The sequence below is a fragment of the Pseudopodoces humilis genome, chromosome 5 (assembly GCF_049639895.1).
Source record: "Pseudopodoces humilis isolate 2021_Gansu_Grassland_sample_001 chromosome 5, ASM4963989v1, whole genome shotgun sequence".
NCBI classification, from domain to species: Eukaryota; Metazoa; Chordata; class Aves; order Passeriformes; family Paridae; genus Pseudopodoces; species Pseudopodoces humilis.
In genome coordinates this window covers 33,874,908-33,894,823 of record NC_142204.1, presented here as the reverse complement: position 1 = coordinate 33,894,823, position 19,916 = coordinate 33,874,908, and the positions used below count along the sequence as shown (strand labels likewise).

At 35.9% G+C, this 19,916-nt stretch overlaps 1 protein-coding gene across 4 annotated transcripts in view; it reads left to right on the top strand.

The window, feature by feature from the left end:
- Positions 1–3,067, top strand: part of METTL25 (methyltransferase like 25) — a 44,724-nt gene extending 41,657 nt beyond the window's left edge. For all 4 annotated transcript variants that reach the window (XM_014248827.2, XM_088055330.1, XM_088055331.1 and 1 more), the window contains 3 exons: positions 451–525; positions 1,148–1,219; positions 2,797–3,067. In XM_014248827.2, coding sequence (XP_014104302.2) covers positions 451–525; positions 1,148–1,219; positions 2,797–2,895 — 246 coding nt within the window. In that variant the 3' untranslated portion in view covers positions 2,896–3,067. The remainder of the gene's footprint in view (positions 1–450; positions 526–1,147; positions 1,220–2,796) is intronic.
- Positions 3,068–19,916: the final 16,849 nt, after the last annotated feature.

The following is a 19,916-nucleotide window of genomic DNA, read 5'->3' as shown; positions in this document are numbered from 1 at the left end:
TTTATGCACAGGGAGACAAAGCATTATTTCCAGAATCTGATAGTAGGTTGTGAAATACCATCCATGTTAGTCTCGCACCAGAGTTTCATTCTCAACTATTTAAATAAATCTCTTGGGCATGGAAGTGAAGAAGGGATAAGGTACATGGAAAGAAAATGAGAATGTTATCTCCACTTTACTGTCTAATTCTCATTTAAGAGTGGCTGGAGCTTTCTGTATAAGGATATTTTTCAGTATTTCCTGTCAGTGGAAAATGCTGTGTGAAGAACAGTTAGTGTAAGTAAGAACTGAGAAACTACTATTGGAAAACTATTATAAATACTAGCAAAGTGCTAATTTCAAAAACAAAATACAGATTTCATTTTGTAGTGTGACAATATATTTAATTCTGAAGTTCTCTTGAAAAAGTATCTAAAATAACTTTGATATCTTTTTTTTAATCTCTTGCAGCTCCCAGACAGCTGTATAATGGACTACTATGAAAAGTACAAGCACAGAATGAATGAGCTTGAAGCATTTAATATGGTAAAAGTTATGGGAATAATACTACTACCTTGTGTATATGTGCTAGTCTAGAACAAAGCCCTGTTAAGTTTTATGTGGAGGTGGACTGTCTTATACTGTGGTATGCAATCTCAGGAAACAAAGCAGTTCCCCCTTCCACACTTTGGAGCGTATCCTATTCCAGAACTATATTAGGTGTAAGTAAAGTAATAAAGTGAACAACACATGGAAGATTCTTTCTCAAGAGGGACTGTTGCACTGGAAAATGGAATGTCAGTCTCCCTTTAAATCTAGACTGGTCTCCACGCAGTTATTTCATAAAAACTCTTTTTATTAAAATTTATTATTTCCCTCTTTAAAATTGTTCTGCTACATTTAATATTATTTTCTTGTTGGACAATGTCTGAAAACCAACTAAACAACGTAGTTCCATGACTTTATGGCATTCCATGTATTTTGGATTTTAATATAATCTGTTTTGAAGATGTCCATCCCATAGGGAAAATTAGCAAGGTGACATTTGTACAACAGAACCCCTAAAATGTGGTTGACCTTCCTGGAATTGTTCTGAGGAAATGTAGCCATGTGGAAGTGTATTGCTTGTCTTTCCCAAAAGGATTCTAGCATCTAATCTTTATTTCAGTTGAAGGTTGTTCTGGCTCCTTGCATAGAAGTTTTGATACTTCTGGATCGTCTTTGCTACCTAAAGGAGCAGGTATTTTTGCATTCTCTTTCATGATACCTAAAGGCTACATCACTGAAATGAGGCTATTTCAGTCAATTTATTACTGTGCAGATGAAAAGTCTCTGTTGCAGAATTATTATTCTCATCATATTTGCACAAGTATAAGCATTCATTCCATTTAGTATAAACATATGCCCAGCAGATGTTTTTATTTTCAACAAAGCAGCAACAGTAAAGTTTATGCTCTTTTAATTGTATTGTAATTACTAGTCAATAGATAGTAAAATATAAATTAATCAAAGATGCAGCAAATCTCATTTTATACAACATAATGAGATATTTAATAATTAAAAAAATTTAGGAAATGCTAAACAAATATTGTGCTGTTAATACTTGAACTTCCAATTAATGTGCTTTGGAACATATAATTCAAAAATGTTTGAATTCAATCCAAAACGTTTATGACTTTCTTTTACTGTTTCTTAATTAAGATCAGTTAATAATGAGAGAGGATGCACCTTTTCTAACTGTATGGGTCAGCTGAGGTACATTTGACTAACATGCAGCCTGGATATATTTTACAAGTATAGATCTGGGACATAATAAACAAATGCTGCTACATTTACTCCATGATGACTTCTTCCATTATTGCTTTTTCTTCTAACACTGATTTTGAGCTTGGCCTGGTTAGCTTGAAAGCAGTGGCAATACTTTTTCTGTGCCAATAAACATTTTTCACACAAGTAATAATTTCCTAGGAGGAAATGGTAGCATCTTCCAGCTTCTGCTCTGGGCCATGGTCAAAATAAAATTTTAAAATAAAGTTTAAACTCATTCATATGAATAGCTGTGTTTTTCCACTATAAACCTTTCATTTTAACAGCTCCATTTTATCATAAGTGAAAACTCACTTTATTCTCTGTCATGGTGCACTTGGAACAACTGCTTTGTACTAAATGTATGCCTTTGTTCTAACTGGTATTTTTACAGAGAAGCAATTTGAAATAGTTAAACAATGATGTATTTTCCCAAGTGCCAACCAGTTAAAAATTGCATAGAAATCTGTATGATTTCCAAGATGGGAGATCAGACTTGCTGCATATAATACTAATTCACCTTTTCTAAATGTAATACATGTATGGATTTAATCTTGTACTGATTGATTCACAAAATGTATTTAGGAAGAAAAATAAAAATTATAAAAGCCAAATGCAGGGTGATGACCAGATCCAGCTGGCCTGATTAATTTGAAAAGTCAGTTAATTAGCTCAGTAGTAGAATGTGCAACATAAAACAAATATGACATGATCCTTAATTTCTTTGTTCTAGTTCAACCTAAAAACAAAGCTTTATTGATGAAGCAGGTGAGAAGCTATCACTTGATAGCACCAGAAATAATTAAATGACTTTAAAATACATCCTGTTACGGATGCCCATTTTTTCACAACAAACTTTCCCCCGATTTTCTTATTAGATAAGTAGTTTTTCTGCTTTGCATTAGGATAGTTCTATTTATTTTCAATTTTGTATTTCAAAATATCTATTACCATATTTTAGCTTGTAAGTCAAAAACATTTTTATGCACTTCAATCATATATCATTTTCAGGAAAACATTGCCTGGTCTGGACTTGTGAAGTTATTTGATCCTGTGAAGTCCCCCAGATGCTATGCAGTTATTGCTCTGAAGAACCAGTCATGTTCTTAAGTGGAAGCAAATTGCAGAGAGGTTGGAAATTCTGAATTGATAGTGCTTTTTTCTCCATTTTATTCTGTTATTTTTAACTGATTCCTCAAGTACAGTGTTTGTTTTTCGATGCAAAAGAAAAAAGTGCAATGTCTCTTTGAATCTCCAGAAATAAATATCTCTTTTACAAATATGATTGCTTCCTTATGTCTGTTATTAATGTCGAACATTGACTTTATTATAAATGTTACGACCCATACTCTGTGATTATTATTTAAAATAACAATTGTTTCTTCTTTTTAAGGTTTTATGCTTGTGTATCCTTTCTCTTGATACTTCTAATCCCATAATAAGCTAAATTTTTACCAGTGGCTGGTATCAGCAGTCTCAGACTAGGTTCACTTTTTTTCTTTTCTGGATTCAGATGGTGAGGAGTATAAACAGAAAAATAACCTGCACTGTAAACAAGAGGCTCATAGACTAAGTAGAATCTTTTTAATTCCCCTTCTTCAGGTCATCAGGACCAGTTTATTTATACAGCAGCGTAGAAAAGCCTAAGCAGCAACTACCTGCAAAGGACAGTTTTGTATCAACCTCTTCTTCCTTCAGGCATTTTCCTGGCATGCACTTGTTTTCCTGTCACTCTGAAAGAAAAATATGTGTGCTCTAATCCAGTGGGAGATTTCCCAGTGCTTAAGAATCAGCTGCCCTGCTGGGGTTCACTCTGTAATCCTTGGGTTGTATTGGAAAGCTATTATCTGGCCCAAATCTGTTTGGTGTAAATACTTCAGTACTCAAATGAATTGAAACTTCCTAGGCAGTTTCTTGTTAGCTGTGCTGCATTCATGAGTGGGAAATTTATTTGTTGATGCATTTATCTCAATGGGTTGCCTAATTAAACTTGCAGATTTTCCATTAATTAAAAAAAGAGAAAAGTTTATTTTCTAAGTCCTAGTGCTTTTATTAGAATTTTCCAGCATATGTAAAATATAATTAACTACTAGTGCACAGAAAAAAAGGACAACAAATAAATAATAAAATACAGCATTGAAGAAGAAAAAGAAGACAAAGTAAAAGGAGAATGCACATGGAAGATGAGAATAACAAAAATATTTTTTATATTAATTGTATGATGACAGTAATTAGGCTGAGACTGAGATGTGAGTAGGAGTGGGTCTTACTCTGTTGCACTTTGCAAAATATAATGAGAGCTTGTGAACATGGCCACTCAAGAGAAGTAAGGTATTTTTCTAACAAGTCACATCTTTCTTGATGTATTCACTTGAAAGAAATATTTTGGTTTTATGTCTGTCTAAACTCACTGCTGTCTCAGAACTCTGGTCCTTATTAATTCCATGACTCCAGTGTTAGTTTCTGATATTTGTTTGGTCCTTAGAGCTGCTGAAAATCTTCAGTGCCCAAGGAAATTAACAGAAGTTGCAGGTCTGGAGCAATAGAGCTAAGAGAAAAATGAGGCCTTCCATAAATACCACCTTTTGTTATACAGAGAGTACTGAGGAAACTAATAAGCCACTGAATTTTTTTCCCAGGAGAGGAATCAAAAGGAAGAAAATACTTTCCTAACCTTTAAGCATCTGGAAGGAAAAAACCATAATATCCGATATAAAAAGGCAATCTAAAGTAAATGAAGCTAGAAAAAAGGTGAGCAAAATTCCTAGAAAAATGGGTTTTATTATACTATGTTCTATTTCATTATATTATGTTCATGCTAAGACATGATGACTAATTGTCACTGAAGTGTTGAGGTGTTGTCATCCCTATCTTATGTGCTGTTGAAAAAATGTACTTGGGGAAGAAATTGCCTTTTTTTCTGTTATGAATAGGTTCTTCTACTTTTGCAGACCAAATTCTAAAAACTGGGCATATATGATGTTTAAGGAAAGAAAGCAGAGTTTCCCACTGAAAACTTAAGGGCTTAAAAGTACCTTTTTATGGTCCAAAAATACTCATTTGAGCAAGCCCTGTCTGGTTTAATCTGAACACGGTCAAAATTGCAAAGAGTATACAGACTACAGTTAATTTTATGTGATATGTCTGTAATGCTAGATAAATTCAAAGTTAAATTTTTATTACTATCTTAAGAGAACATTGGCAACAGTTTAGGAAAACAAGCACATCTCTAGGATTAGCACAAGTGCTTGTCTACTGTTTTAAAAAGGTCTGAATAAATTTGCATACCCTCCCCCAGCAACATCTCAGGCTCTTTCAGTACTTTTCATGCACTTTGTAGTCTATGCAGGCAAAAACAGAGGCAATGTGCTTCTTAGAATAATAACTATCAAGAGGTTTATATGATGAGTTTGGATTCAAGTGAAGTCAGTTGCTGTCTGCTCTCAAAGCTGTTTCAAAGCTTTGGGTGCCGGAATACCTATGTGTTATTGCTTACACAATGGAAAAATCCCTGACAGTAATCAAGATGAATAAAACCACTTTTCCTCATGGTTATTGCCAGAAGTTCTCCCATAAAGTAAACGGTATCCTAAATATGATGAAGTCTTTTGATAGGAAAGGATCTCCATTTTCTTTCAGTATGACAGACTATTATCTATCTTGCTGGTCTCCCTAAGGAACAGAGGATATACCTTCTTTCCATCAGGTGTTTGCCTGATTCTATTTGTGGCACAACTATGCATTCTCTAACAGATTCAGAGTGCTTATTTATCTTTCTTAGGGTTGAAATCCGTTCTTAGTTGGAGGAATAAGGGTATATGCAGGGTATGTGGGAAAACTTAGTATTAAAGAGATCAGTGTAGCCCTAAAATCTCCAAGCCTGCTTTTGTGACAAACTTAAATTCTGCAGATCGAGTGGGGTTCCTCAGGGGTTGGTATTGGGGCTGGTGCTGTTTAACATCCTTGTTGGAGGCATGGGCAGTGGGATCGAGTGCATCTCAGCAAGTTTGCAGGTGACACCAGGTTGTGTGGTGAGGTCAGTGTGTTGGAGGGAAGGGATCTTGCCAGGCTTGAGAGATGGGCCCGTAAGAATCTCATGAAGTTCAACAAATCCAAGTGGAAGGCCCTGTATCTGATTTGGGGCAATTCCAAGCACAAACACAGGCTGGGCAGAGAATGGATTGAGATGAGCCCTGGGGAGAAGGACAAGGGGGAATGGTCTCAAATTGAAGCAGGGTAAGTTTAGATTAGGTGTTAGGAAAAAATGGTGAAGCACTGGAACAGGTTGCCAGAAAGGTTATGAACTCCTCATGCCAGGGAGGGTTCAAGCCCAAGTTGGATAGGGCTGTAAGACCTGGTCTAGTAGAGGATGTCCCTGCCTATGGCAGGGGAGTTGGAACTAGATAATCTTCAAGATCTCTTTCAAACCATGCCATTCTACGATTCTGATTCCAGGTCTGATTCCTTACTTGTAACATCACACCAAAAAAAAAATTGTGCTGTTTTAGTTTCAAAGGTTTTTTTTCTTATTAAATATTAGGTGTATTGTATGGTAAATTATCTTCTCCATTGACATTATTCATTACTGTTAAAGTGCTTAGTATCTGCTCACAGTTAGCATGCTTTTGCTATGTCTTGATGGACTTAAAATCTTGAGAGTCTGTGTTCTGTGATGGCATAAAATCTGCACAGGGGAAGCATGCTAAATGTATTTGGCTTTGTAGCAGCAATATGTCTTTTGAATTACTGGAGTACTTACTGGCTTATATTTACTTTTTTTCCTAGAGACTATTCTAAGTTGTCATTATACTGGCAGGTATCACTGGTACTAAGGGCAAGTGGTAAAATAGGAGAAGCACCAAGAAAGTCCTCCCTGCTTATGTGTGAATTAGCCAACTTAGTGTGGCACTTCAGATTTCCCTTTCCCAGGGAAGTAACTGGATACCAACCACTGTTAGCATCTTTAAAGCTCTTTATCCCATGCCTCTTAGCATTATCACTGGTATCTGTTCTCCTTCTTCCTGATATATAGTCTAGTGCACTGAAAATAGGGAAATTCATGCTAGGCTGTGGGCCATGAAGAATTGTCAGTATTTGTAAGCAAATAAGAACTGAAGTATAGTTGTCCAGACACTTAAATCAGCCACCTAACCCTTAGAACTGTGACTTTAGCTCCCTAAGTTTCTGAAGTCCATTCAAATTTTGAGTTCCAAAATCCTGCCAGATGGGAGCATGACCTAATTCTCTGGAAATCCAGCTGCAGTTCTCTCCCCATTTGAAATAACCAACTCAGATTGGTGGGTCTATATTCTGTATCTCCAGACAACTGCTGAATAAGTTGGTTTCTTTGAATTTCCTTATCCCTTCTTGTTATCTCTGTCAATGTTGTATTTTGTTGTACTTTGAGATAGAGTAAAATCCTTCTGAGATTTAGGATGCCTCAGAGAAGCTACACCACAGTTATATTTCTTGTTGCTTTCTCCCTTAAATTAATTCCTGATGATCAGAAAGATTAGTAAGCACCAGACATCCTGAGAGGCATAGGCTATTAAAAATTACTGTGCACAATATCTTCACTTCAGAAGTCTTTCTCAGTTCAAGAGCTCTAAAGCATTTTCTTCACATGAATTCCAGAGCACATTATCATTAAACTCAGACATCTAAGGAAACCCACCAGCATAATAAAGATTGGCCACAAACTGTTAAAACATTGCTGTTGTACACCAATCTTCCCAGTATAAACCTAAATTCTCTTCAAGGCTGTCTGCAATGTCTGTATCAAACTGGAAACAAATAGACACTTGTCTTACATTCATGAAATCAGCAAGAGAATGACATTCTACTCTCTGCTTTATGCTAAAATGCAACAGAATCCTTAGAATGGGTATGCCAAACATTCAAAGATTTTTCCTGATACCATTATTGAAATCCTTTGAACAGATTTTTTCAGTCAGTCCAGTCTGTTACTTCAGTCACTACTATCATCAACAGGTCTACAGTGTCCTGTGGTTTATGTTTCACAGGTGAACCTTTCTCACAATACATTTGTCCAAACAGTAAATTACTTCAACTAGTTTCTAGCAGTGCTAGCTACTCCTAAGTTTATGTATGGATTTTATAATAAATTTGTTTTATCTTAGTGGAATCCTGATATATACCATAATTTTCTCAGAAATGTGTGTTTGAAGTACACCAGAAAATAGTTTCTAGATTACCAGTTAAAAGTAAAAGAAACTGAAATTGTACTGTGTAAATGTGTTCTTGGTAGGAAAGCACAGTACATGTCAGGTTGCATCGTGAGGTACACTCTTGGCCAGAATTTGACAAATACAAAACACATAGACAGGATTGCATGGAGAAAATATCTGAGATTTGCAGTTGCCATAAAGTGTATTGCTGTTCTTTATAAGCCATAGGAAGAAATGCAATTATGTAATTTAACTGGAATACAGGAAAACTGGAACTTTCAGTAAGTAAACAAGAGAGTGACACTTTAAACTTGCCTTACAATTTAGGAAATAGCTGCAAAAGTGACAATTTTTTGGGGGCAACCATTTGATATACTATTCCCCCCAGGAAATCAAGCTACACAACATTTATTTTGTACCTGTTCTATAATCCAAGTCCATGGTTGTTTTAATAATTGATTATTAAATTATGTCTTTTCAGTGTTTTGCAATTACAGTCACAGTGGTTATGTGCAATAAGCAAGGACTTTTTATTTCTTCTTGCAGCTAACATGATACAATGGCTACATGATACAACACATGCTAACAGGATACAATTATTCAATATCTTTGTTTAAGATTAAAAAAGACTGTCCAAAAGCAAAATATCACTTCTGAATTTAGCTACAGTTTATCTGTGGATTAAAAAACTCTGCATGTGAAACCTGCTTAAGTTTTCATTACAAAATTCTCAGATTTATACAAGTCTCTTTCTTTTTGCATCTTGACCGGTATGAACTTACTGATGTAGATAAAGATGTTGTCAGGGTAGCTGGTATTGGGTTTCACGTGGAATTTATCAGGAAAATCAAGATGCACTAAATCTACTGAGCCAACAAATCAGATTGTTAGACTGAAGCTGAGATGGCCTTAACACACTGTCAGCTCTTTCATGACTCACTGATGAAAAGAGGAAAGCTGTCTGCTTACTGAATAACTCAGTAGTGTCTGGCACTGAAGGAGAAAATTCCAAAGCAGAAAGGAGCAGTGATCACCTCTCTTGATTATACAAACCTTCAGAAACAATAATTAAAATGTACAGTTGTAAATCTATGCTGTTTATTATACCTCCTATTATTAGAGTAATGAATAAAGACTGACAGCAGAAGCAACCATGCTGTTTCTCAACTATAAATCCTAAGTTCACTTGTTAGTCTTAGAAAGGCTAAAGTCATCAAGAGGACATACAGATGTTAAAAACTGCAAAAAGAGCTCTACATTGCTTGAATAAATGTGCCATTTGCTAAGCTTTTTACACTCTGAGGCGTGGGCATCCATTCAAAGAACACAACTCACAAAATACTCAATGAGCAGCATATAAAACAAGTTCTATGAATTTTAAGCTCTCCAGTGTTTATTGACAGACTGTTATTAGCTAATACAAAAATGCTTTTATTTCACAGAAATGAAAGCATTTAATTTGAGAATAAGAATAATGGTAGCCAGTCACGTAGTAAAAATGCATATCATTAAGATTACACCTAGACAAATTTCTTGATTTAAGTAAAAGTTAAAAATAATGTAGTGAAGGCCTGTATTGTCTTTTCAGTCACTGGCTAATTTCTCTTGATTTCCATGGGAGCAGGCTTGGATACAAAAGCATCTGCTGAAGACAAACAGTGTGTATGATCAAATACCTTTTGTACAAGGACAGTTCCAAATTTACATTTCTGAAGGTGGAGAGATTGTGTGCGCTTCCTTTATTCATACATATTGAATGGTATAGAAACGATTGTGAGTGCTGGTTCATCACTGAAATCTTCCTGACATATAGTAAGAGAAGGTTGAAATAGCTTTTTGTTTTGGTTTGGTTTTTTATTTCAGATAGTATGTTTGAATGCATCAAAACTCTCAGGATTTTCCCTTCTCACTAGCCCTTAACAATGAGGGCACTGACTACAGTAACAGAGTTAAATGGCACTTTTTGTTCCTGAGAACAACTGAAGTGTCTCAGCCTGTACTTTGAATCTAATGGCTTAATTTTCATGAACACCAATGTAACTGATTCTATGAATAAGGAAAGTAAGATTTAGCTTTAATTCTTAAAAAAATCAACACTTGTCACAGTACTTTAACAGAATATTGTCATAGCAAGATTTCACTTTGTATTTACTTTTCATTTTCCCCTGTATTTCCCTTCCTGTCTTTCTTCTATGCAGAAATTTTATTAAATATTGTAAAACAAAAAACTGAATTTATCTGAGTTATCTGTTTTTATGAGTTATCTGTTATGTTTCACCAGTTAGCCACCTCTGCTAGCACTTTGTAGGCAGCGCATCCCTTATTCATGAACCGTGTGTTAAAGGAATAACTCTTTCTGCACAACCCAGGAATTCAACCTATAAATGTTGATTGTCAGACAAAAATTTTGATTTATTTTTCTAATTTCATTTAGGACATATTTTAAGAATGGATTTCTATAGAAAACATTTTTAAATGTGATTTTATAAAAATATTTTACAGCAGGACTTGAAAATTATGTAACTGGAGGTAGAATCTCAGTGGAGAATTAAAATAATATTTCAGGTTGTCTGTGAGGATAATTTAATAAAAATCCTGTTTGTTATGATTTAACAACAACAGAAATTAATTAAGTGTAAAAGGTATCACAGTTATTCATTCACTTCTGGTTTATTGAAATATTACAGTCTCATATGTTGCAAATTTACTTGTCTTTGGCAAACTGCACCTAAGATTTTGGAAGAGAAAATCTGGGAACATTCATGTTTTTAAGCATTAGTTCTGTTGAATGAAATAGAAATGTATGATATAGTAAGCAATGTCATGTTTCTCCATAAAAAAGCTGCCAAAATAAATCTGAATACGTGCAAGAAAATATTACAGTTCGCAGTAAGCATTTAGTTTCTTAATCAATTTGTCATCAGAAGTTAATGTCAGCTTAATTAGCTTCTTTTTAATCAGTTAAGGTTTGAGACCAGCCTCACATTTTGATTCTCCATCTCAGGAAAGGAAAGATGGATTCACTTTACACCAGGTAAAACTGTTGTATTATTACCTCATATATACCCCAGTGGCCACATAAACCTGTTAGTCTGAGATTCCCCCAAATTAATTCTATGACTCTGCAGCATCACCAGACTGGTGCAGTGCTGCCCTGATACAGTTCTGTATAGCCCAGGGGAGGAGCATGTGTATGCTCTGAGCATTATCTGGCTTTTTGAGACAGGATCAACAAGGAAGAAGGCAGAAGTTTTATTACTCCTCCCACCCACTGCTTGTGTAACACCTTTAAGCGCTTTGGGCCAACTTTTCTCTTGCTGTCTAAGGGTAGCAGTGAACAGCTCACACAGTTCTTGAGGGTCAAGCATTGCTCCTGCATATCTCTTTTGTGTAATTGGTGCCTGGAACCTGCTGCCACCAGAGGCTGGATAATTCCCTTTGTGAAAGTCAGCCTGATTTGTACCTGTTAACATCCAGTCCTCAGAGAGTAGCCTTATTAACGCAATGGTGTGGTCAGTTAGGGAACTGTTTTCTACAGGAAACTGGTGCAGGATTTACTTTCTCTTCGAGAAGTGACGCTGTGCTTTGCAGTATGGTGGGGTGCCCTGTTCCAGGTTGTTCTGTGCATTTCTTATTGAACTGGAGTTCGTCCCTTGAACAGTAAAATCACAGGCTTGCCATCGAACATTGCAATACATCTTATCATTCCCAGGTTGCCTAGAGGATGTTATTAAAAAGAAACAAAACAAAAATAGTTTTGTGTTCAGACAGGTGAGTATTTTTATGTGTGCTAAATCATAAATATTGCCCTTTGTTGGCAGAAGAGCACATACACTACATGCATTATCACTACATTTGCATTCCGGCAACCCTCTTAACAACAAAATGCACTTCAAAGTGCTTTTCAAAAACTGACCTCTATTGAAACATTTCCTCAGGGCAACTACCTTTTGTATTATAAATGTAGTTTTTATTTCTAATTTCCATGGACTTTTCATCGTTCTTTTTGGGTTTTTTTCTTCAAGTGAGGGATAATGGAGTGTTAGAGAGAAATACCGTTTTCCAGCTGAAGTAAAAAAAGTAACAACTATTTTGGAATAATTTAAATAAGATTTCATACAGATAAGAAATCCAAACTTTGTTTTGTAGATGCTGAAAAGGTCTATTCCCATTGTAAAGTTTTAAACTTAGAAAGTTCTAATGTCAACATACACATTCAATACATGCAGTTTGTATGGCTTTCAAAAACAGTGATGTGCTGAGCAACGTGAATTCCAGTGCTCTGCTTTCCCAAAAACCTAAGCAAATTATTATAGACAGGCAGTTTTATGTAACAAAAAATCCCTAGTATTTGTTATGAAAGCCAGCTACAGACAGATTAATATTTTAAAGTTCTTTTTAGTTTCTTTTTTTGATTCTTTTTTGTGTCTAATCAATGTATCTTCTGTTGAAAGTGACCTTAGAAGTGTTTACACTCAATTTCTGAAAAATTGTGTATTTGTTTGTTGGCTTAAAATGCCAGGTTTTTTTACCTCTGCAATTTGTTGCTAAGTTGCCCTAAAAAGCAGACAGGTAATAAACTACTCCCCATACAAAACAAGGATTCTTCAGTAAACCCTATCAGAATAATACTACAAAGAATTCTCATTTTTTTTAACTCAATGTCACCTTTCCTTGTAAAAAAGAATATTTTTCATTGAGTGTCTATTTCCTACATAGAAGAACAGGAAAACATTTCAACAGACTCATTATTTAATTTTTCACTTGGTTTATGTAAATTCTGATCCTAGTTATAAAATACATTATGTACTTATATCTAATTTAAACCCTGTTTGAAGAGATAAAAAGCAGCCTGCAAGATTCCTACCTGATTCTGTCTCCTTGTTCACAGTGATTCCTCCCTGATGTGAATTGTACAAACAGATCCTATTTATCTCTCATACTTGTTGTCTTGAAGGATACATTTCTTCAGAGAATAACTTGGCCTGCAGGTGGTTCACAAATGGTATGTGATGATTATTTTCCACTGCTTTGTTTTCTGACTGGATAATTTTTTTCAGTAAAGGAAGATCTATTTGTGCAGACACTGGTTCATCTGCTTATCCTCACTGCTTTAGTCCAGTCCAGGTCATGAGGCGTTGCATTGTAGCCCAAATAAGTGGGAGATATCATCCAGGATCATAAGCTAGCAACAATAGCACATTTAATGTGGATTAATGATGGTATATGAATTATGAACTGTATTTCCTGCTACTATAAGAGCATCTGATCAAAATTAGCAGTTGTAACTACTCACTTAATGAAGAGCATTTACAAAAGTATTTATGGAACATATACACCAAATAGGCACAAACAAAGCCAAAGACATACATTTTAAAAATAAATTAGGTAGTTAAAGAAAGTAAGCATTTCTGAAACATATTTATCCCAGACTTTTTTGCAAGATTAATATGGTATGTGTAATATACACATTTAATATTTATGTTTGTATCATGATCAAATTAAGTATGCTGTGAACCAATAGCAGAGAATCTAGGAAGGAAATTCAGACATTTGGTGCGAGAAAGAACACTGCATGATAGGCAGATTGAACATTGAAAGAAAGTGCACAAAAAACAGCCAAATATGTAGCAAATCAGACATAGCACAGGATGTTTTGGAAACACAGCAACAGCAACAATGGAAACTTTTTAGACTTTGTTTAGTTAAATCAGAAAACAAAAGAAAGACTGATTGAATTAATTAATTTAAAAAAAAATGTTGACCATTTGGAACATAGCAAATGTGAACCAAAATAATTGAACAGAATATAAATTAGAAGTGTTTTCAGTTAGTGTAACTATTTTTATACACTGTATGCTGAACAGACACAAAATTTTATAAATAATTATCTCTAATGGGAATACTCGAAGACAGCTTGGTGACCATTAAAGATGTGAGGCTACATCTTTGACTCAAATATGCTTGACTGTAAGTATTTGATTTAGAAATCATCATGTGTGTACTGTCACGGTGTGTCATACCCCTTGCAGCATCGTGCTTTGAGTTACACAGAGTGATGAATTTCTCTAATTAATTTTACTGTGTCCAGATCTGTGTTTCACAGTTTTTACAAATACGTCAGGACTTCATGAAAGTTGCAAAGCAGACAAAGCCATAATAATGTTTCCATTTAAGTTTTATCTTGTTTCTCTATTTTCATTTTAAATTTAATTTTTGGTCCAATTCAGGACAAGTCACCTTACATTTTCGTATTGTTTTAGTAAATATTCTCACTGCTATCTGTTAAATAAGAAATACGGTAATGCTGCCATGAAAAGAACATCTTTCCAATTTCAATCTGTTATGTCAATCATTAATACAAATCTAAACATTACATAGTAACCCCAGGAGCTTTTGAATTCCCATTTCCCATTCCCTTATGCAAGCCTGTTGCAATGCTGTACTGCTCAGGGAAGAAGCAGTGTTGAAAATCCTTGTTGGTTTTTCTTAGAATGTATTTTCTGCCTGCTTTTATTCCTAATCACTCCTGTGACAAATCCAGTGTCTGAGCATGCTTTTTTGTATTTATTTGTCATGAGTGAGTCTTTTTGCATTGTTCTCCTGCACTAACAGTGTGAAATATGTAAGGAGGAGCACTTTCTGCTCAGTTCTGAACAAAGACTGCTTTATGCTATCGGGCATTCAGAAGCCAGTATTATTAATGGTGAGAGCAAAAAGTGTTATTTATTTATTTGCTGGTTTGTTTACTTTAATGCATTTCCTGCTTTCTTAATGGCATGGTTCACCTCCAACACTGTTTGAGAGGGATAATACTTGTTAAGTTGAAGAGATCCTTTGTAGCCACTTGACTCCAAGCATTTCAAGGAAAGCTGCCAAATGTGATTTCTTAGGGCTGTACCTTAATGCAAGAAATACTGACAAGAGGAAGAAAGGGTTAGAGTTCACAAGCAACTTCCATGTACCAGGAAAGTCAGCTTTACCTTCTGAAGATTCTATAGGAAGTGTTACATGTTAGCAAGTTGTAGACAAAGACATTTTTGGAAATATTTTATAACTACTTTTACCAAGGATACATGAAGGATACAAGATTTAACCAGTTACAAAGATTTCTATTATTTTTGGGGGAAACAGAGATAAGTGGTTTTATTCCTCAGATCATATCCTTCCTCCAGTTATGCAGCTACTGAAAGGAGATTTTTTGAACCTTATGAAATATATTTCTATTATACGTATTCATTATATGTAGTTCTTCTATACTAGTAGTAGTTCTGTGCATGCTCTTCTTCAAGAATTTATTAGTTTTCTTGAAATGTTTTTAGATTTTCTTTTATTAATATGACAGTTAATCACCAGGCAAATAATCAGCATTTCTACCTGTATTCCTACCAGTCCAGGATTTCTTGTATATCCTATGAAAAAGGAAAAAATTAATTGATGAGGACAGTTCTCTGTGTGACATACATAATCAAAACTTCCTCTACTCAGTGAAAAATACAAGGAATTTTCCTGATCTTTGTACCATTTTTATGGCATGTGGCAAGGACACCATTGCATTTTCTATTACAAACAAGTATCAACAATCCAGATAGTTCCCATACATTTTTTCCCTAGAAGTTAAGGATATTTTTTATTAATAGAAATGATCTTCTTATTGTAGCAGTAAGCAGACAAAAAAGGAGAAAATCAACCAATTTGTACAATATAATTTTCACCATATAAACCAAATTTTGAATGCCAGTATCGAGCCTTCAAGGCATGAACTTTCAAAGCCACCACCCCACATTAACTCAGGAATGTTATAGTTATCTTAAAAATAAAATCCTTACATTTGCCAATAAAATAAGCTTAAATTTTGTCTGCTAGGTTTCCCTCCTTTCAGATTTCACTTTTGGGTTATGTACACATAAACATATGTCATATGCTTCTCTATTTCTCAAGTCCTACCTGGACTTTAAAAGTCTTACTGGAAAAGAAAACTGTGAATTCAAAGTGTTGAACTATAGGTTACTCTTGTTTGACTGGAATTGGTTTATGTATGGTTTCAGGTTCCATAAGCCCTTCTGCTAACCTTTGACTTACTTCAGTTCAAAGCATTGTCTACGCTGTAGATTCCTGAAAATGGAAGTGCTTGACAGAGGTTTATTGTACAAACGCAGTATGGATTGTTTTCTCCTCAAGAAAACTTAGGTTATGTTATACCACAGTAATTGCAGAAGGATGACGATGTCACCTTGCCAGGCTTCTGGCAGCTTTCCAGTCTTCTAAGCTTGCTGCAGACCTCAGAAATCCATTTAGCTCCCCACAGAATATAAATTTTAGTATTTGCACATGGATTTAGCTCACAACTGAATGTTTCCTGTTCAAAATTCTTTTTCTTCCAAATACAGGCAGAATACCTGTGAATGTTCAGAGGAAATCTGCAGAGCTGTCTTCTGAGAGTAAGGGAGAGAGATGCTACATTTTTTTACTGATGTGTGCTGTAAATCACTGACTGTCACAGATAATCAGTTTTTCTCTGCTACCACCCCAGGCTTCCTATGTCTGCATATATGACTGGCTCCAAAGGCACAGGTTTCCACATCTCCCATCCCATGTTTTGTAAGGTTATCTTCCAGCCCTATTCACTGCAACTCACAGCATACAACAGCTTTTCAATGCACACAGTGATGAGCGCGAAGCTGGCAGGAAGATGAGCATTAATATGGGATGAATGCTCACTTCAGCCTTTCCAGTGCAGCATTGTGTCTGTATCCTGCTTGCCACTTCACATCCACTCATCTGCATCCTCATCTCTCACTGAGTCCATTGCTTATGCATCCAAGGGCACTCAGGCTTCACTGCATTAGGATGTTTTTCTGTAAAAATGATGACACAGGAGATGTTTAGTTGTCACAGAGCCAAGTCAGCTCTGGCAAAGCTTGATACCCAATCTAATTCATAGGTGACCTCCACTCACTAGAATCAAAAGGGCTACATGATCCCTAGAGAGCCCTTCCCGAGCCATATCTTTATGTCTTTATCCCACTGCATCCTCTTCCACGTTTTACTTCCCTTATCAAAGCTGGAAATAGCAATTTACACAATGTCAGATTTCAAACCTTCCCAGTCCTCTAGTCAACCACTGAAGCCTTTTGTGAATTATGAAATGGAGTTAGTACTGGCACTCATAGCAACATAAAGAATATATTCATAGGTGCTTCTTCCAAGTTTTGACACTAAGAATTTTGAAATATATTTCCATGCCTATTTTACAAATGAGAGAATGAAGACAAATATAATAAACTGTGTTCTGCAGAAGAGACAAAATTGGAATAGATGCTCTCCTTCTGTATGCCAGCTTGCTCACTTTTAGGGACAATTACATTCACCTTTTCATGACAGGGCTTCTGAAATACTCTTTGGTTAACCCGCAACTTTCTCCCTGTCTCCCTGTCTACTTTAGCAACTTCATAGACTAAAACTACAATACAAGTTAAAGGCATATTTCACAGGAACAAAAAAAAAAAAGGTCAGTAGAATTTAAAGAGCACTTTAATACTTGAGTTTGAAAATGAATTTAAATATATACTGACATTCAACAAATGTATATTTAAATTTGCATTCAGACCCAAAGCTATTGTGATGATGCGATTCTGGATTCTGAAATATGTAGGGAGGAAAAATTACAGACTAATGGCAAACTTACTAGAAAATGAATAAAAAATAAAAAGCTCATATTAAATATCAAGAAGTCCTATATCACTGTGTATCAAGAAAAATACATTGTTACACATCTTCAGCTTTGACTGAGGTTCCTTTGTGTAAGTTGCTAAACCAGCAGGGATCTACAGATTTCGCAAACCCTTCAAAAGCTGCAGGGAATGCATTGTGCTCTGCTGAGGCTTGCTTTCTGTGTCTGCTGCCAGCTTGCAGCTCAGGCACTGAGGTCATGCTCTGACTGCACACTGGAGCCAGGTTTAGAGTCTATAGTGCAAGATCAAAAATCACACAGTGTAAAGGAAGCATTAACACCCTGTTGAGTGCTCTTAATTTTACCAAACAGTATTTGTATGACTACACCTGATCTTGATCAAGAATATATTATGGGTGATCTGGAAATGCATCTGACCCAGTGCTAATGACTGGGAGATTACAACCTAAAGCAGACATTTGTTAAGCACTTTGATACTTGCGTTTCTTAATGGATGTAGGATGCCAGAAAGGAAACTAAAAAACACAAACACCAGGAGAGACAGAAAAGGCACACTCTGAAACTCACAGAAGTGGAGGAATGCTTTACTTCATGTTACATGAAATGGGACAGAGGTACCCATTCATGATGTTCTTCATGATGAAGAACACAGAATCACAGAATGAAAAGAGAGGATACAAAATTTTTCGACTTACAGAGGGTTGAAACATCTCAAATTTTGGAGGCTAAGTTTCTATATAGCAAATCACATTGGAAATCTGAAACAGAAGATACTAATTAATAGGGGATCCAGTTTCAAATTTTTATAAATTTACTGTGAAGAAGTGAAAGCAATTTTGACCCAGACAATGCAAAAAGAAGATTAACTACTGAAATAAGGAAGAAATAAAGCATGTGGAGATGAAAATCAGCATACATGGAACAGTTCTGTGTATTGCAATAAACAACACAATTCCTGGCCTTTAGAAGAGAATGCAGACATTGTAAGTAATTACACCATGTCGTAAGAGTTTACTGGTGCCAGGAGAGAATGAAGAAACAGGAATTTTTGGACATCATTGCATCAGAAGATGAATTAGCCACCAGTGCAAAGCAAATGAAACTTTTATCCATTTTAAGTTGGACACAGGTGCACAAGCCTGTGCAGCCAGAAACCATAATATTATCACTGAAGAAAAAGCCAGCATTAGTAGAAGGTAACAGTTAGCGTCAAGGTTAAATAGGCATTTAGGATGGCACAGGCATAGGCTATTTCACCTATTAAGAAAGGAAAAAAATTATGTGGGTAAAAATTATTTGGAAACTTCTCAATTTCTGAAGGCCCCACCTTCCCCAAATAAGTGTTCATTTTTGTAAATTATCTCCTCGAGAAGAATCATTGCTGAAAGAAACAAAATACTGAGGAAGAGTTTAAGGATGCTTTCCAGTAGATAACATATTTCCCAAAGGAGTACTTGCCAGGTCTGACAGAACTGACAGTTCACACTTCCAGCAAAGTTCTGCTTACTGTTAGGGATCAACACAAGATCTCTTAGCTGGCAGAAATAAGCCTGTGAGCAAGACCAGAAGCTTTGTGTTGTGCCAGACATTACCAAAGACACAGATCTAAAACCTCACAATTCAATTTGAGCATAAGGAACAGAAGCAAGGGATGAACATGCTAAATCACACGGGCAGCCAGCCCCTTGCAAGGGAATGTCAGTCTCCTGTAATTCACAGAAGCATGTGTAGATTGGAGGAGTCCATCAGAGGATGAGTGTATGCCTGCTCAGCCACAGCCAGAGGGTTCCCCTTTGCCCCAACACCCAAGAGCTTAAAAACCTGGTGTTTGAGGTGGCTCTGCAGGAGGCTCATCTGAGAAATGAGTTATAAATACACAAAGACCCAGGCCTAAGGTGTCAGGATCCTGAGGGCAAAACCTTTTGGATTGCCCATAGATACTGAAGAGAAGGTCATTCATATGTTTGAGAGCAGAGACTTAGAACAGCTGTTGTCACAGGATGTTTCCAGGGTATCTCAAACTGTGTCTGTTTATTGCCCATTCTTGTGAAAAGGGAGAGCTCAGGCCTGGGGAGAAGGTCTGCAGAGCTTGTAGCCATATATCTGCTTACTTCTCTTCAAAAAAGACGACCTCATCCATCCTTGCCTGTTTGGAATTTTCCATGGCCCTTTCTCAGAGTCCTGACAGCACCACAGTCCTCAGGACCCTGATCCCCTTCCCAGTGCTTCCACCACCCTGCGCATGGCCA